General features: G+C 42.3%; 3 protein-coding genes across 9 annotated transcripts in view; 2 read left to right on the top strand and 1 right to left on the bottom strand.

Annotated features, from left to right (window-relative positions):
- LOC307013109 (uncharacterized protein) overlaps nt 1–19207 on the top strand; it is a 98777-nt gene that overhangs the window by 13972 nt on the left and 65598 nt on the right. For 3 of the 5 annotated variants that reach the window (XM_079640367.1, XM_079640370.1, XM_079640368.1), the window contains exon 4: nt 276–363. The exons of 1 other annotated variant lie outside the window; for it this stretch is intronic. In XM_079640367.1, the coding sequence (XP_079496493.1) occupies nt 276–363 (88 nt within the window). Of the gene's footprint in view, nt 1–206; nt 364–19207 lie in introns of all 5 variants that reach the window. One more of the 5 variants, XM_079640366.1, reaches the window with a different exon arrangement.
- The window catches only part of LOC307013107 (4-galactosyl-N-acetylglucosaminide 3-alpha-L-fucosyltransferase 9-like), a 96574-nt gene that overhangs the window by 34128 nt on the left and 43239 nt on the right, over nt 1–19207 (bottom strand). For all 3 annotated transcript variants that reach the window (XM_079640362.1, XM_079640360.1, XM_079640361.1), the window contains exon 2: nt 16480–17428. In XM_079640362.1, the coding sequence (XP_079496488.1) occupies nt 16480–17420 (941 nt within the window). In that variant the 5' untranslated portion in view covers nt 17421–17428. The remainder of the gene's footprint in view (nt 1–16479; nt 17429–19207) is intronic.
- LOC307013106 (uncharacterized protein) lies at nt 6403–10865 on the top strand. The gene is made up of 5 exons (XM_079640359.1): nt 6403–7215; nt 7957–8538; nt 8647–8790; nt 9484–9739; nt 9866–10865. The coding sequence occupies exons 1-5, from the start codon at nt 6466–6468 to the stop codon at nt 10525–10527; spliced, it is 2394 nt and encodes a 797-aa protein (XP_079496485.1). The 5' UTR covers nt 6403–6465; the 3' UTR covers nt 10528–10865.

Below are 19207 nucleotides of genomic sequence, written 5' to 3'. Positions count from 1 at the left end.
GCTGTACCTGATACAGAGGCACTGACTGCTTGTCGAATTTGCATTATTTTGTCAGTGCATTTAATTTGCCTACATTTTCAGCTTTAGATTTTGGCAACATATTGTAACCGACAAGCTGACCCCATTCATTTTTAAACTGGCTTGTGTATTTTATAACATATTCATTATGTCTCTAATAATTTCCCAATTTTTAAAATGTGTTGCAGATAAATGAGCAGTTCCAAAGATGCACTGCGGTTCCACTTGAGTCAACATTTATGTTTCATGCTGGACAGGTACACGCCAAAGCTTCTGGAGCTGTTCAATGCAAAGGGAGGAGCAGTTGGTCAGCACATTAAAGCGTTGTTGAAGGCACTGATTCAGGTGAGTTAACAGTGGTACATACTAAGTGTTTCGTTTCTTCTTCAGTCATCTTGCCTGAAATCAGTTGATCTTTTAAAAAAAATGTTTTTGTAAAAAGGACCAGTGTGTCAGATTCACTGGTAGCCAGAACTGAGGTTGCACTCCATAACCCACTTAACAACTCAACTAAACCGACAACTAGATTTGAAATGTTCATCACATTTGGTGTAATTTCCTTTTATGAATATACAGTATATTGATGATAAACTTTTTGATTAAAATGAGTTATGCTCTTCTGAATGTAAATCAGCATTTAATTTCTTACAAAACGTTTAACCACATAACAAAACATTAGTTGTTCAGATATGCTCCCCGACCCACTTTACACTTATTCTGATTAACTACAGTCAGTAGGGGCTTGGACTGTGAGCCGTATAGGGTCGCCGGTTCAAGTCCCTGACCAGACCTAAATATGGAGTATGACTGCTACTTGGAGAGGTCCCAGTTTACCTCCTGGCCCCTGCCGTGGTGCCCTTGAGCAAGGCACCGGACATCCCTCCCCACTCCCATTGCTCCCTGGGTGCTGTACAATAGCTGCCCACTGCTCCTGGCATAGACTCCTGGTACTAGGATGGGTTAAAAGCAGAGGCCAAATTTCACTGTGTGCTGTGTGCTCTGCATGTGTGACCATTAAAGAGGGTTTCATCCCTCCCATTCTATTCTACATTTACATGCTTGCATGATACCAGAATAATATTAATACATTATATTGAGATAATACACCAGTTGTATGTATATACAAATATTTCTCTATTAGATGGTTATTTGTAAGCGTTGCAGCCACAGATTAGGCGGTCACCAGTTGTCTTTCTTCCCTCGTCACCACTTTTTTGTTCTACGAGTAAAACTTTGAACATACACGTATTCTCTTGCCTACACTGCTCTGCTGCAGGTACACTTAATTCAACTTACTAGCCTTACTCCATACTTATTTACAACCACAGAAGAAGACTTCTTCTTCTTATGGTTCTTCTCTCTGAAAACAGCCTGAAACAGCATTTCCAAATAAAATACTGCTTAGCAAGAACACAATAACATAACATGTAGATGTGTGACATTAGAAATAATAAAGAACAACATTAAATAAAAAATGTATTGTGGGGTTGCTTCTTACATGTTGTAAACAGTGGAAATAAACATTCTGGTCAACTTAACATCAGGGATCTTCTTAATTAACATCTATCTGAATTAAGCTGTCACATAAACCAGATAATTGAAAATAAATCGTTAAAGATTGGTTGAAATAAATTACAAATGCCTTTGTTCTGTTTTAAAACCAAAATGGGTTAGGCAAAAAAACATTAGTCAAGACATGACAAACATTGTTCTTAAAAGCCAGGATTTTGTCAACTGTGTCTGTTTTTATAGGAGCCTTAACAAACAGAAAATACTATTTAAGTATAAGTTCTAGCTTTTTGTAGGTCATTAGCAGCACTTACCTTAAGAGTAACTTTAAGTTGTTAACACAAATGTTAAGACTTTCTCCTGTGTCAGTGTTACATGTATGTTAATGTTATGTTTTGTTACATGTTACTGTTTTATGAAAACCGTTTGAAAGCTCTTTCTGCTGCTTATGTGAATAAAATGTATTAACATTTCCATAACGTTCTCTTTTCTAAATCCATTTGTTTAATCTGCAATGTTTCAATGCTATCAAATATTCCTCTTCTTCTTCTTTCGTGTAACGTTAGAGGTCCAACTCGGTGTCGTGTAGCCATGCCCGCATTTCTGGTCCTAGGTCTAAGAGGCTGGCTTCCGAGGGTGGTCTATATAAGGGGCAGATGCGCACTCGCATGCCGCACTGTCCGCCAAGCCCCACGTCTTCATCGATGTTTTAAAGCGACCGACCCCAGTTCGTAGACGGTTCAGAGTGGTCCACTGCCGGCGCGGTATTTCGTCTCCTCCAATGGCGCCATCTCCTGGGTCCCAGATGTAACTGTGGATTCGGGAGGGCCCGGCTGACTCCCACTCCTGCTTCCAAGCTGCTGCCAACCATGCATCTCTGGAGATGTCCTCAGAGGTGGAGTTGAGCATCTCTTGTGCTGCTTTGTTGTAGGGGTGGCGGGACTTGAGTCTGCTTGGAGGTGCTTGTGTTATTGTGATGTTGTGCAGGATGTGCCAGTCATACTTTTGTGCCTTCCTGGCCAGGGTGAGGGTGGCAGCCTCCCGTCGGAGGCCGGCCGGTGCTATTCCCGCGAAGACTGGCAAGAGGAACACAGGGGTAGGCTTTAAGCATCCAGTTATTATTCGGAGGGAGCTATTGATAGCCACGTCGACCTTTTTTGCATGAGGGCTTCTGCTCCAGACTGGGGCGCAGTATTCCGCTGCAGAGAAGACCAGGGCTTGAGTGGATATTCGCAGCGTCTTAGCGGAGGCTCCCCAGGTTGTTCCAGCGAGGCGGCGGATCAGCGCAACCCTGGATGTCACCTTGGCCTTGACATCTTCCAGGTGTTTTTTAAAGGATAATGTCCGATCCAGATACACTCCAAGATACTTCGGGGCTTGCTGGACCTCCTGACATTTGTTGTTGACGCGCACCTCAAGTTCCCTCCTCGCTTCTCTGGTGCTAAGGTGGTATGCCGCTGCGACTGTCTTTCCGACGCTGAGCTGTAGACGCCACCTTCGAAGGTATGCTACTAGTGTGCCCATGTCTTCGTTAAGACCCTCTTCCATCGCCTTCCACGTTGGTCGGCTCAGCATGATGGCAAGATCGTCTGCGTAGCCATACTTTCTGGATGCTGTATCAGGTAGGTCGTGGATGTAAACATTGAACAGCATCGGAGAGAGAACAGACCCCTGCGGTACCCCGTTCTTCAGTCTTCTGAGCCTACTGCACTGGCCACTGCTGGTCTGGAGGATGAAGCTACGGTTGGAAAGTGTCTCCATGATGAACTTCACCATGTGGCGCTCCGGTATTGTCCTCAGCAGCTTCAGGTGGAGTCCCCGGTGCCACACGGTGTGATATGCAGCAGTCAGATCTAGGTACACTACCCCAGCTTTCTCATTGTCCTGGAAGCTGTCCTCGATGTCCTGACAGAGTAGTGTTACCTAGTCTGCTGTTGATCTTCCACGACGGAAACCAGCTTGTTCCCGTGGGAGCTGTGAGTCCACCACTGGCTCGATGCCGCTATGGATCATCCTCTCCAAGATCTTAAGTGGGACACAGAGCAACGAGATTGGTCTGTATGACTTGGGGTCTTCTGCAGATTTATTTGGCTTCGGCAGAGCTATGACAGAGGCACGGCGCCAAGTCTTTGGGAGCTTTAATCTCTGGTAGCATGATGTATAGAAAGCACAGAGCCAGCCAGATGTTGTTGTGCTCTGGTGGATGACGAACTCCGGGTGGATGTTGTCACGGCCAGGGGATTTGCCTGGCTTGAGCTTGCTCATGGCCTCACTGAGTTCCTCTGCTGTGAATTCTCCCGAGAGGTTGGAATCGACACTGGCCGCTCCCGAGATGCAAGACACCTCACGCGATGTCAGTCGGGCAAAGCCTTTGTCAGCATCCGGGAAGCGGCCGTTCTTCAGGAGCTGGGATGCGATGGCGTTTGCTGTGACTGGGCAGCTGTGGGGTGTTGTATTTCTGCCTGTAAGCTGGTTGATGGTCTGCCACGCCTTGCGACTAGAATGGGTGAAGTCGATTGATTCAACGACCTCTGTCCATCTGGCCCTGCGGGTGATATCCAGCTTCTTGAGCAGTGCTGCTGCAGTCACATCCACCCCTTCTCTGGAGCTAGCCCTCTGGTGGTCACACAGAAGGTGGCTGCATTCCTCGTCCCAACCTGGGATGTAATTCCTGTTATAGCCACGTGGGATGGTCTTCTTTGCCGCACCCAGGAGGACCTGGCAGTAGGCTGCATAGGCCGCATCCAGGTCGGCTGTGTCTGGGTCTGGCAGGCCAGCTGACCTTCTTTCAGTCTCCTCAGCATACGACTCCCAGTTGGCCTTTCGGAAGTTCCATCACTTGACGGGTTTCCCTGGTACCGGTTCCACCAGTGATGAGAATTTAATGATGGATGGTCGGTGATGTGAGCGGGGAAACCTGTCCAGGACGCGTCTCTCCGGTTTCGGGTCGTTACTGTGTCATATGGCGAAGGCCAGGTCCGGGTTGGTGGAGGTGTTCCAGCGTGCAGAGAAGAAGGTTGGAGGCTCCTTGGGGTCATACAGCAACAGCGCATCAGTGTTGGAGGCCCATTCACTCAGCGCCACTCCATTAGGTGTAGTTTTAACCCCAGTCTGTGTGTGACAGTTGAAGTCACCTGCATAGATGGCGGGTGCAGTTATTGATGGGAGTGACGTCGTGGACAGCTCTGATGGTAGGGGCTTATATACGTTGACCTGGATTTTTGTAACCAGCCACTCGATGTTAGGGCCTAGTGGGGATTGGCTACTGGCTGACCAGCTTATTTCAGTCCGGACGAACGTTGCCACACCGTGTTGCTTGCTGTAGATGGACCCAGCGAGATGGAACCCAGGGATCTTGAGGATGTTGTCTGATGTGCAGTTTGTCTCCTGCAGGAGCAGAACCGCTGCCCCGTTGGAATCAGCCACGTGACGCAGGACTTCGAGTTTGGCGGTTGTTAGACCCTCGACATTGAGTTGAAGCACTGACAGGCCTCGTTTTTCGACGGTCGGGATGACTGCCCGTCCGCCGGTCCTAAGCCTCCCAGCTCGACGTTTGGTTTGCGACATTAGTTTCACAAGTTGGTCTTGCAACATTTCTTGTTACTTGCAGAGGAGGCCACGTGGAGGCTGTCGTCTATCAAATATTCAAAGGGTTGGATTGAAAACAGGAAGAGTTTGTCATATAAGCTCTGGCAACTCAATTGTGTTTTATAATTTACTTTATTTATTCTTGTCTTATGTGGTTCTTAGCAGATTGTTATTTGCATTGGTTACACTTAATATGTTGGCTTTTAATTGTAGGCTCATCTCATCTTTTCGCATGCAGAAAAAAAATCACATTAGTGAATTTACCCAACTCCTATAATTGCTTGGAACCACTTGACACATATTTTTTAAGTTTTAGCAAAGTAACACATACTTGAGTAGAGGAAAACAAAAAAAAGTAAATTTCGCCAACTCAAAAAATGCAAAAGTTGACTAAACTCTTAAAATTGCTTGGAATCACTTGACACATATTATTTACGTTTTACCAAAGCAACAGTTTTTACAGCACCTGCATCTGGCATAAAGAAGCCATACACAGAAATAGACATCAAGAGATGACTTTTTTCACACACTTCAGCAAATAAAACAATGAGACATGCTGCAACACTTGATTTTCCTCCTGACATATGGAATGAATATATTGGCTGTAAGACAGCACATCTTCATATCTCTCATCTGTGAGTAAGGTAAACAGATCAGGGGCGTTGGTGAACTCCAGTTCGAATCCCGCCTCGGCCGCCACTGCGTCAGGCCGTTGTGTCCTTGGGCAAGACACTTTACCCGCATTTGCTCCTGTGGGTAATGTCCACAGTAATGACTCTTACATGTCTAATATGTGTAATGTGTATTTGTAAAGCGCTTTGAGCACCTGTAAAAGCGCTCTAATAAAAAATGTAATCCATTATTATTATTATTATTATTATTATTATTATTATTATTATTATCAGCACTCAAATGCCACATGAAGCAGATCCAGATGAGTGTATTCCTGTTAAAACAGGGTGTCCGCGCGGTAGTAAAAGGTAGTAAAAAGAATCTACCCAAATTAAGGCCCTTGAAAGGTAGTAAAAGGTAACAAACGCAATTTGACTTGGTAGTAATTTTTTTAAAACTCTGCCTCAATATATAATGAGTTTCCATTGTTTGCTTATTATTTGTGTCTGCATGTTTGAATTTCATCTAGCCTACGTAGTTTAAAAATATATACGGTGCTAACAGGACCTGAGTGAGGCGTAGTTGATAGCAATGACGTAGAGGTAACCTGTGTGGACTCAGCGACGCTTACAACATTTTCCGCCTTTTTCCAACAATTGACGTTAGCAGAGCCGCCTTTTGCCACAGTTGCAGTCTACTTTTTCTGATGTTAGCAAATTCGAGCAAATTTAGTGTGAAATGGGGAAGTGCAAGTTTTCGCAATTATGGGTTGATGACCCCTTATATAAAGACTGGCTTAAACCCGTCATAGGAAATGACCGTGAAGCATTTTGCAGTGTCTGCAAAAAAACTATAAATGTTACCTGGAACGGCATTACTGCTATCAAGTCCCACAGTGGATCGGCTATACACCAGCAGCGGCTTCGGGTGAGGGGGGGACAGCTGCCGATTTCGTTGTTTTGCGATGCTAGCAGCAGCACCACACAGATCGCGGCAGATCATGCCAACTTATCAGCAACAGTCGCACCACCTCGGCAGCAAACCAGTGCCACCAGCACCACCACGGCTGCGATAGCCAAACAGCAGACGTTACCGCCACAAACATCAGCCCTCAGGGCTGAGGTTCTCTGGTGCCTGAACACAGCAGCTAACCATCATTCATTCAATTCGAATGAGGGCATTGGGGAATTGTTCGAAAACATGTTCACTGACTCCGACATAGCCAAAAGTTTTGTTTGTGGCAAAGATAAGACATCGTATATCCTTGGATTTGGCATTGCTCCACATTTTAAGAAGCTTCTTATAAATAGCATCAATGCTTCTGGGCCATATGTTGTCATGTTTGACGAGTCTCTGAACCAGTCCGCCAAGAAGAAGCAAATGGATATTCACGTTCGGTTCTGGAGAGATGACCGCGTGACGTCTTCATATTTTGGGTCACAGTTTCTTGGACATGCAAGGGCTGAAGACTTGCTGCAAAGCATTAAAGTGAGTTGATATTTTCTTGTTTGTTCTTTCTTATTGTCGTTATATGCCCATTTGAAAATGTTTATGTCATAGTTAGCCTAAGCTTTAGCCTACACGACGTGTGTGTCGGGTGTGTTTTGTGACCCTGCAAGGCGATATCAGTCGCTTTGCGCTCAATGCTATTTTGAGAAAATCCACGGTAAACAAACATCCGGGTTAAAATGTTGAATTTCATGTTTTCGCATAATTTGACAGTATACAGTCTACATATCATTTCATATCGTGGACAAATCACGGAAAAACATACGTTTTGACTGTTAAGCCCGGTGAAGATGCAACACATTAGCAGTCATACCATTTGTCAACGCCGCTTAAAAAGGTGATTTTCTCCTCTTCTAGCATTATCATGACAGGAGAACCATGCCACTTTGGATACAGTTATCTTAACGATTGTTCTAGCAATAGCCTCAATATACATATCGTTGGAAAGCTTAGTTTATGGCCGTTCATATGAGAACAATAACTTAGTTTTGTACATTTTACCAAAGCGACTGGTTTCGCCTTGCAGGGTCACATTTTGATGAAGGATTTGGTTAATATTTCTGAAAGATGCATACTGGTACTACAAAGGGGGAAACACGTTTGACTTATACTTACTGGCACTGTATTTACTGTCTATCTATTGTCTATTTTATGAATAACCAAAAACCACAGGACAGATTAAAATTTTCAATAAACTTTGTTTTTTGTGACAATTCACAGGAATGTGTTGCACAACTCAACTTGAGACACCTGCTGTCTGTCAGTATGGATGGCCCAAATGTCAACTTCAAGCTGCTGAAGCTCCTTCAGAACGAACATTCAGAGCTTCATGGGGATGCACAACTCATCAGTGTTGGCAGTTGTGGCTTGCACACCCTCCACAATGCCATGAAGGCAGGATTCGCAACATGGCAGGTAGACAAACTGTTGCGAGCTATGCACTACATCTTACACAATGTTCCTGCCCGTAGAGAAGATTACACCGCCACCACAGGATCTTCTACCTTTCCCCGATCTTTCTGTGGCCACAGATGGGTGGAAAATGTCCCTGTGGCTGAGAGAGCTGTCGACATTTGGCCTGTGCTTTTAACATATGTTGATGCTGTTCAGAAGAAAAAGGTGACAAACCCAAACACGGCGTCATATGATATCATTTTGGCAGCACGGGATGATAATTTGATAATTCCAAAGCTCCAGTTCTTCTTGTCAGTTGCACGAAGCTTCAACCCCTTCCTGACCAAATATCAGACCGACGAGCCTGTGCTGCCCTTTTTTGCTAAAGATCTGAAAGAACTCCTGATGGTAAGAAATGTAATTCCTGTAGAGTAACTGTCTTTATTTGAATGTGATTAAACTGTATCAGTTGACAGGTGTGACTTGATTGCTAACAGTTTTTGTTGTTCTTTTAAGGCTTTACTGCGGCGATTTGTTAAAAGGGAACTTATACAGGACCGAAGCCCACTGCAACTTATCACAATCCAGGTGTCTGAGGAGAAGAACTGGGTGGCTCTGAAAAATGTGGACATCGGCCTGGGTGCTGAATCTGCCATCAAGGTAATTACTGCAGATACTTTCAATGTCATACATGAAATGTGCTGTCGGCACAAATAAATAGTTAATTCGAACTATTAGGGTAGAAAATGAATGAGTAACATTGGGCATTATTTAACCACCTCTGTGGTAAGCAATATAGCTATCGTAATTGTGTGGTTGTTAATGGTTATCTTTCAAACTTCAGTGGTCTTCACCACCAGGCCTTTGGCATTGAGGCTTAAACTGAACCACAGCCATGAGGATATACCAAACCTCTTTCTCACTCTGGTTAAATTGTTAGGATTGTTTTAAATGTGTAACTTGTCATAGTTTAATTTCCAATCATAGCAGTGAATGTTTATGCATCCTGAACTCATCCTGAACTATACTCACATATCCCATCACTCCCCCACCCACCCACCCACACACACAAACACACCCACACCCACACCCACACCCACACACACACACACACACACACACACACACACACACACACACACACACACACACACACACACACACACACACACACACACACACACACACACACACACACACACACACACACACACACACACACACACACACACACACACACACACCCAGAGAGCAGACAACCAACATCTTTTCCCCACAGGTTTTACACAAGTATCTCTATATATGTGACAAATAAATATCCTTGTATGAACATTAATGTTCTCTATTTGTTAGGCCCTTCAGAGCAAACCAGGAGGCAAGATAGGGGAGCTCTCTCTGCTAACCTTCAGGAAAGAATGTTTGCAGTGCCTTGTTAAGGTTGTCATGAAATTGCAAGACAAATCCCCCCTAAAGGTTCCAATGGTTAGGCACATTGCATGCCTTGATCCCACACAAATCCACCAAGAACCGGAGTGGTGCATCAAGCAAATGAAGAGTGTAGTGCAGACATTCCTTCAGGGAAAGAGATTGACAGGTGGCATTCCAGCTGGTAAGAAAAAATACAGTATGTCTAGGGACAGGGAAGGTCATTCAAATGAAGGCCATGTTCTAAGGGTGTTCTACTTTGAAATGTACTTAAATGTCATTAATGATTATGTTTTTGTCAATATTGTAGGTGATGTTATCATTCAACAGTTCGAATCGTTGACCTCTGTGGAAGGACGGGATGAACGTTTCCTGGCTTTCAAGCCACTGAAGGACCGCCTTGATGTGTTCTTCTACACAACCCTCAGCAGGCCTTACCCTGACTTGCTGCAGTTTTGCCAGAGTCTCCTCCTTCTTTCCCATGGCCAAGCCACTGTGGAAAGAGGATTTTCAGTGAACAAAGAGGTGGAGACATGCAATCTCCATGACCGCACACTGGAATCACTGAGACTAGTTTGTGACAGGATCAACAGTTGTGGTGGTGTTTTGAAAGTGCCCCTCACAAAGGAGCTCCTTGCCTCTGCCTCATCAGCTAGATCCCAGTACAGACTGTACCTTGACAGTGAAAAGAAAAAGAGAGAGAGTGCTGCCCATGCTCTGAGGAGGAAGGCAGTGGGGGAGGAGCTTCTGGACCTCAGAAGACAGGAAGAGGTACTTCGCCGTGTTTGTCACTCACTGGAAAAGGACGCGGACAAGTTGGCCGAGCAGGCTGAGGGAAAGGCTGGGTCCAAAATGGCTGAACTGATAATCAAGTCCAATACCCTTCGCAGAAGGCAGAAAGAAAAAAAAGAAGAGCTCTGCAAATTGGAGAAAATAATTGAAGATAAGTCCTCACAACTGAGACTTCTGTGACTGTACACCCCTCACAGTTATTGTTTTAAATGTTTCTCTTAGATACAATGTAGATTGCAACAACTGCACACAGGCACACCCACAGACGAATGCAGGCACACGCACACACAAACACACACACACGTACACCCCTACAGTTATTGTTTTAAATGATTCACTTAGATACAATGTAGATTGCAACAACAACAACATCCATACAAAGGCGCACCCACAGACATGTGCATACATGCACTCCTCACACACGTTATTGTGTTTAAATATGGTGAATGTTATATTGAAGCAGATCTTTGAAAGCTGTAGTCCTCAGAGCATATTGTTCATTAAAGTTATTTATTTGATTGATTTTCAATTTTTTTCATTAATACGCATTATTAATACGCACCAGTAACTGCTTAAGTGTGTGTGTGTGTGTGTGTGTGTGTGTGTGTGTGTGTGTGTGTGTGTGTGTGTGTGTGTGTGTGTGTGTGTGTGTGTGTGTGTGTGTGTGTGTGTGTGTGTGTGTGTGTGTGTGTGTGTGTGTGTGTGTGTGTGTGTGTGTGTGTGTGTGTGTGTGTGTGTGAGAATGCGTGTTTGTGAGAGAATGCGTGTTTGTGAGTAAGTGTGTGTGATGTGACACTTTATTATTAATATTTATGGTTGTTAAGTGATATGTGTTTAAGAAGTGTCAAGGTTATTACTCACTTTATTAGGGCTAAGGGTCAACTCAACACTACAAAAAAAAACACAATTGACAATGACAATACTTAATGATCACAATTAAACATTAGTGTACCTGATATGTATGACGGGTGTGACAGTGTCACACTAATACCTTATAATTAGTAGTCCAAAAAGGGCTGCTGCTTGATGTCGTGTTGGTAGTAAAAAATATTGTGGAGGTAGTAAAAAAGGTAGTAAAAGGTAGTAAATTCATCTCTATGAATCCTGCAGATACCCTGTAAAAGCTTCGGTATCAATACAATTTCATGTAAGCCAATCCTCTTAGAGAGATGTAACATGTTTTCTGGGAGCAGAAGTGATAAGCTCTTTGCTTTACAGTGGATGCAGCGCATGCGTATACCTTCATGTGGTTGTGGTGGTATCATATACTTTAAACACAGGGTAGATTTAGAGAGGCTCAAGTGTACAGTAGTGCAGTACAGATCTAAATCATGGCTATTAAATATGCAGTGTGTGGTCAAGTTTATAGTGTCTCCATGGTGATGGTGCTGAGGTCAGAAAAATTGATATGAGAGGGTAATGGCTCTCACACAGTCCTTATTTTCCCATCTCCCATCTTTTCAAAAGAAAAAGTGGGTGTGGTCCATGAGTGGTGGAAATTAGTCTGTTAGCTAAGCGTAGTCCATTTTAAATAATAATTTCTTTTTTTTTTACTAAGCTGACATTAAAGGTGGGATAGGTAAGTTTGAGAAACCGGCTCAAGATACACTTTTTGTTATATTCCATGGAATGCTCTTAACATCCGGATAGCAATGAATATCTTAAAGGTGACCTACAGTATCATGCAAAATGCACTTTTGTATGTGTTTTATACATGAATATGTGTCCCCGGTGTTCCAGGGAACTCACCAAGTGTCAGAAAACACAACCCTCTCTATTTTCCTCCATACCCAAATCTCTAAAAAAGGGGCTGCAATGGATCTGATACAGAATTATCCAGATTTGAACACTTCTCTGACGTCACAGAAGTGGCGCTACGGCTATTGGGCCAACTTCACCAATCAGGAGGAGACAGCCACGGACATTGCCGTTCGAAAGCGCTGGAGACGCTGTAGTACATATGCCAGGCCTGTAGATGGTGCTGTTCTCACAGAATCAGCCCATGCAAAGACAGTGTTAAATTGAGCGAAATGAGGAATGGCTAAAATGCATGATCTGTTTGTTATTTTGAAAAATAAAAAGTATAAATATACCTTATATAGGTATGGTCCTACACTATATTATTCAAATATAGCATGATAGGTCCACTTTAAGTGCTTTGACAAAAAATCCATAAAAAAATGTCATCTGTGGAAGCCGTAGTACTGTAAAAAGCACGACCAATCATTTTAGCCGGCCCGGCTTTCCATCTGTGCACAAACTTATCTCTTGCCCTCATTGGTCATGTGCACGTTTGTGTGTGTTGCAGGAGGGGCTCTGTAAGGAAGTGGCAGATTTGTTCCGGCTGTGTATTTTCAAATTCTAGTGCACTCAAGCTGGTTTCTCCAAAATTCCGGACCAACAGATCCATCTCCAGGCTCAGCAGCCCTGTCCCCCCATAATGCTGAACCTGAACCAGCTTGTCTCCCAACTGAAGGAGGTGAGCAGCATTGTGTTGAATGCCACTTAACATATCTGAAGGGAGACTGGAATACAACATACAGTATATATATAAAAAAAAAAGCTAACATCTCATTTGAATTATACATTTCAAACACAGTATTTTTCCACATATTTAAGTTATATTTATTTGGATTCATTCATTCATGTTGAGAATGTTCCATTCAAAAATGTTATTATTAAAAAGGCATTTACACCATAAAAGATGACTATTGAGATCTATTGTCAGGAATGTTAGTCTTATGTCAATTAGTGGATTCTACTGCAGCAGAATGTTGCACGTCTGCACAGTGTTATATTTTCACAGCTCACTGTCAGTAAATACCAGAGGTAGTAAGTCCTACATGTGCAAGTCATGAGCAAGTCTCAAGTCTTGACCTACAAGTATCAAGCAAGTCCCAAGTCACTGTGATGAGAGTCAAGAAAGTCAAGTCATTGCACAGGTCAAGCAAGTCAAGTCATTGCTCAGGCCAAGCAAGTCATAGGAAATTCTGATGAATAAGCCCAGTTTCCGCATTTAAATCAGTGGTTATGAAAATGGATTCAACCCACACTATGATCTTCAACATACACAGCTAATCATTTGAAATCTAATTTAGACCGATGACAATCATATTAGATTCATATTAACCCTAGAACTGCAGACAATATAGCGAGGACTCACTCAAAAAGTCTGTTCAAAAAGGCAGAATTCCAGGTAAGAAAATCATATATGGCATTTGCCATTACACATATTTAATTTAAATGTATGTTAACACTAGAACCGCCAACAGCGTCAGCACCTACATAGATATCGTTTTCAAATCATTTAATTTGTTCCTCTTCATAATTTCCTTATAAACTAAGTAGGATTATTTAAAACTCACTTAATTGGGTTAATTTTGAAATTGCTTCAGTTTATCATCATAACAGATCAAAAAGATTAAATTTACAATAAATCAATGATGCACTTCTACCAACAAAAACAACATAATTAAAACATTTAAACAAACTACTAAAAGTAGATGAACTACATGATTCAAAAGTTTACAGTAACCTCTGATAATAACACAGGGGAAATAAACGAGGCATCTCTCTCTCTCTCTCTCTCTCTCTTTCTACAGCCCGTCAGTATCAGGGTTAGTCAAAATGAATCCCTTGGCGGTTCGACTGTTCATTTACCGTTTTGTCTTCTCTTTGCAATGCTTAATCGATTTGAAACCAAGTCTAACGTAGCTTAAACTTAACGTTAGCTTTCTAGATAACACAACACATGCACGTAGCCTACCTTTCTCTGTGGGTTTTTTTCTAGTGGCGAATGAAGTTGGATGTTGTGATGAAGCACTCACTGGTGTAATTCAACCCAGTCTCACAGCATTTCGTGTTATAGTCACGAAATATAATCTGACTATTGATTCGACACAAAGCGATTTTAAAAGCAATGTATTTCTACTGGTAGTATGTTTCGTGCCTAAACCAAATGTGACTTGCTCTATCGAAATCAGTCACATTGACCCGAAAACACGTTTTTTCGTTTGTATTACTGGTCTGGGGGAAGCTCGCGAGTGTGTGTGTGTGTGCGTTTGTGTATTTTTGCGTTTGCGCAAGAAACACTGGCTGTTGTTATGCTTGCTGTGACGTTAAATTACTCCGTTCTCCACTTGTAATTATGCCGTTAAAAGCTTCAAAGTTGTATTTATCATCTGAATTTGCCGAAACATGTTTAATATTCTGAAAGCCAATACTTTGTTTATTTGAAAACAGATGAAAACGAACACGAATCAATAGATTACATTTATTTCGTGACTATAACAGGAAATGCCTTGAGACTTGGTTGCGTAATTAGACCTTAGCTTGTTAGTATCTTGTTATAAATTATAAATTGAGGATTTGACCGCGTCGCTACCCAGATAGCAAAATACATTAATTCAACATTGGATTTAGGTTAAATTGGTTATTTTTGGTTGAGGTTGAAAAATCAATGTTGATTCGATGTGTAATTAAAGATACTATTTCAACGTTTGAAAATATGTTGTTCAATCAATGAAATATAGATGACGGTTTTTCAGGAAGTTGGGGGTCTTTTGATTTTGATTGAGCGGCAAGCAGCTAGTGCGAGTCGTGACTGTAAAACAAAAGGCAATAAAGTGTTCCTCTACTGAAATGCATGGCACAGACCTTTCTATGGATTGAAATGCTTTAATATGATTATGGTTATAGTTGTACTTTATTCATCCCTAATCTCTGCCATTACAAACAACGGAAAAAGAAAAGCTAAACTAGATAAAATAGGGCGATGTAATACAATGCACAATTAGACATTATGGTAAAACATTTTAACCATTTAAGCCCCAAGCCTGTTTTTCAGGTCTCAGGCTCGAAAATGACATTCCCGGAACAATTGACTATATCTTCACTTCTAAAATGAATAAATGAATAATCTTTTTTCTCAAAGCGATGATAAACCTGTGAGTTGGATGTAGAAAAAGTCAGAATCAATATAGATGTTTTTAAAGTAAATTCAGATTGAACATAGTAAAAAAATGTAAGTTATAGTGTCCGTCCAAAAAATAAACCATTACTTATATTGAAAACCACCCTTGAATGATGGGAAAGTAGACTAAAAGCTATAGGAATCCATGCTAACATAAGTTCCCTGTATCAAGATTGATGCAAAACAAGTATTTCCAAGGCACACCTTTATATGATCATTATAGTTATACAAAATAAGAGAAGAACAGGTATGAAATAATTACAACTCATACTACAGTTTAAAAGGGGAGTGATTTGTAAAATGTGCATAAAGAAAAAGTAAATCTGTTCAGTTCTGTTTCATATGTGTTGAAAGATGTATCCATAGATGTAGTCCCTAATTTTGCTCTCAAAGTGTACCAGATTGATGCATTTAACTTCAACATTTAAAAAAAAATATTCCCGGGGGAGCGTTTCCCCGGACCCCCCTAGAGGAGGTTAGGTCCACCACCTGCCCACACCCCCCGTCAAATTGTTCCACCCACATTGAGGATGCTTCCTACGCCTATGCATATATCCCAAAAGTAGATCACAGATAGCTTTAATCTTAAACTGGGTCAAGTTTTGGTCGAATTAGAACAAAAAATAGCAGGATGTTGTGAGAGCATGTGAGGAGCAGGGATGCTAGTACTTACGTCTGTACACATGTCTCAACGACTAACAAAGTCAGGCTTTCAAAAAGAAAAGAAAGGAGAGAAAGGCAAGAGAGAGGGACTAAAGGGCGACAGTATGTCACCCAGTTTTTCAAAAGTAAAGGTGGGTGTGAATAAGACAAAAGGCAAAGTACGGTGTAGCAAAATTGGCTTGCAAATAATAATAAAAACACAAGATGGATGTCTCACTGGGCCACTGAACCAATAGAAAAACATCATTTGGGAGCTCTTGACAGAACAGTAATTAACCTTCTAGTTAACTGAAGGACAAAAATCTTAAAGCACTGCCTTTAACATAAAAAGAGCACTGCATACCCCTTCAAATCACTATTCTCCCCAGTACCACTTGTCAAGGTTATTGAATGCCCTGTACTCCGTGTGCCTACGCAGGTAATCACAAGCCATGCATGTGTGCTCTGCCCAGAAATAAGCCTTCTTTACTTTAAAGTGCCGCCTCCACTCAAAGTACCTGAGGTACATTTCCTCGTTCTTGTCCAAGAGCAGCAGGTAATCGGCCAGCTCCTTGGGCGAGGTGAAGTCATCCACGTGGATGAAGGCGTCTCCTTGGATAAAGTTCTCGTAGTTCTGCCGGGGAGGGCCGATAACCACTGGCACTGACCCAACAGAGAGCGGGTTATACAGTTTTTCAGTAATGTAGTCCTTGTGGATGGAGTTCTCAAAAGCCAGGTAAAACTTGCAGCTGGCGATGGTGGGAGAGTACTCCTGGCCAGCGAGGTATTTCCCAAAGGCTTTTCCGTACGCCTGAACCTTAATGTGTTTGGACAGCTCCTTGTAGTATTTCACACGCACATGGTCCTGGTTCCAGTTGCTCACAATCCAGCAGATCAGTTTGTTTTTGCTGGGTGGGACAAAGTCCTCCTGGCCCTCCGCTGCTACGATGGACCCATAAGGCATTTCAATGTCAGCATCCCGACGGTAATTGAGAGTCAGATTGAACATGTTCTCGATCCCAGGCAGCTGGGAGGAGTGCGATGGCGACTCCACGTTCATCCATACCCACTTCTGGAAGGATGGTCGCTGGACAGGCGGCAGGTTGGACAGGTCGGTACTAATGTCTCTGTGATGGATGATGACCCCATCCGACTTGTTGTAGAAGTTCCTGTCCGCGGTGATGAAACAGCCCTCGATGTTAAATAGGGAGCTGCACACGCCCAGGTCATAGGTATGTCCAAAAGGCCAGAGCCAGATCAGCACGGTGGTCACGTTTTTATCACTGATGGTGGAGAAGAGAATCTTTTCCCTGTCTGTGGATACTATTGACTCGAAACGACCTGATAACCAGCTGGTGGATGGTTTAAAATACATCAAAAACAGAGTCACAAAGCATCCCAGTATGAACGTGCCGAGCAGAAGGGGTCGTAGGATTCTTTGGAAAGGGGCAGATGGCATACTCTGTCCTGGAAAGGGCACACAAGAAAACAAAAATAAAGTCAGGATCAACAGGAAACGACATCCAGACTAATCACTTAATCATGCACAGGTATTGCCCATTAGCACTATGTGTTAATGATGTCTATTATACTGGGTCATCAAATCTAAACATCATTTGTGCTCCAATTAAAAACGGTTTGCTTGAGGGCATTAGCATGTGAACACAGTGTTCATATTCTTGCTGTTATCTTTTTTTTTGATCAAATGTTTTTATTCACACACATTTAGTAAAATACAATGTACAATCACAACAGAAATTACAAAACAAACAACAACAATCAGACAAGAGGACAAAACTAAGGGGGGGAAAAAATTAAATAAACATAAATAAACCCTCCCACGCCCAATCCCAGGACCTCTCAGGACCAATGACTGCAAACAACTATATCAGTTAAGATAGCTAGATCTGCTCCTTAAATTGTTCGGCTGTCGACACCCATAAACCGATATTGGACTCCTTAACTCCAATCATGCATGCAGTGGACAGTTCCATGTAGACTACGTCAAGAAACGTTAGTAACCAGCAGGTCACTGAGAGCATGTCGGGTTGTTTCCACCTCATAGCAACCAATTTCTTGGCAGCCGTAAGGGTGCCAAGAAACGGGTCGTTGTGTGTTCCGCATTGTGCGTGTATGAAACTCTTAATGTTGTTACTGTGGCATTAGCACCTGTTTGTATCTATATGTTTGCATTTCGTATGTAAATAACAGTTTACAGACAATCGGCGTAGTATATATATTGTTTACAGTACTTGTTTGCCGTAAGTCTGACTGCCTGTTACATGTTTAGTAGTTTCACTTTCTGTCCGCTGTGACTGTTGATATAATTATATTTGGTATGTACGATCGCTATGTCCAGTCTCGTGCTATTGCGGTGAGCTGTGTATAACTGTATCCCCCTGTAAGCCGCCATTATCACGTGTTAAAACACTTGCACTTGTTGCTGTCAAGTGAGCCCTCTTGCGGGCATTTCTGGTATTGTTTACCGCCCCCCCCTCCCCTACACACACCACAACACAGACTATATCACCACTTGCTGCTAAATACCAATCAACTATGTGCAATATGTGCTATATGTGCAACATATATATGCCGTTAATAACTGTGTAATTTATAACTGGCTGCTAATCCTTAGAACCGTTACAAGGTGTGTTTTTTTGCATTTTGTATCTTGTAAATTGTGTAACTTGCTGCAGTTAAATACTATCATACTATGCGCAATATGTGCTATACATGTATGTGCAATATATACATTATATACATGTGCCATTAATAACTGTGTAATATATACCTGGCTGCTAAATCCTAAGAACTGTTACAGGATTTGTATTTTGGAAAATATTTTTATTTTATTTTTACTATATCATAACTTAGTACTTTTTTCTTAACATAGGTAACATTAAGCTGTCTGTGGCTCTTTCCTGCTGTAACGATGCAAATTTCCCCTCTGTGGGACTATTAAAGGTATTCTGATTCTGATTCTGAACAACACTGTTGTTTAACTTCAGTTAAATACTTGTATATGTGTAGATTAGAAAGAGATAAGATAAAGGATCTGCAGTATTTTATGAAGTATTACTCGCACAAAGGTCAGTTTTATACAAGTAGAAGAGTGTATTTAACTGGTAGTAGGTAGTAGGCTGTGTCGTAGTATGGCTGTCAGCAGGGCCGTATTCAGGATTTCCTAAATACCGAGGTCCTAACATGCTAGGGGGGTTCGGGGGATACCCCCCGAGATTTAGTTTA

This window comes from Notothenia rossii (genome assembly GCF_949606895.1).
Source record: "Notothenia rossii genome assembly, chromosome: 7".
Taxonomy (NCBI): domain Eukaryota; kingdom Metazoa; phylum Chordata; class Actinopteri; order Perciformes; family Nototheniidae; genus Notothenia; species Notothenia rossii.
Note: the sequence above shows the minus strand (reverse complement) of the source record. Positions and strands in the feature narration are given on the sequence as shown.

Coding starts and splice junctions, on each gene's coding strand:
- LOC307013106 (XM_079640359.1), top strand. CDS start 6,466: ATGGGGAAGTGCAAGTTTTCGCAATTATGGGTTGATGACCCCTTATAT. Junction 8,539..8,646: donor ATCTGAAAGAACTCCTGATG/GTAAGAAATGTA, acceptor TGTTCTTTTAAG/GCTTTACTGCGGCGATTTGT. Junction 9,740..9,865: donor GACAGGTGGCATTCCAGCTG/GTAAGAAAAAAT, acceptor TCAATATTGTAG/GTGATGTTATCATTCAACAG.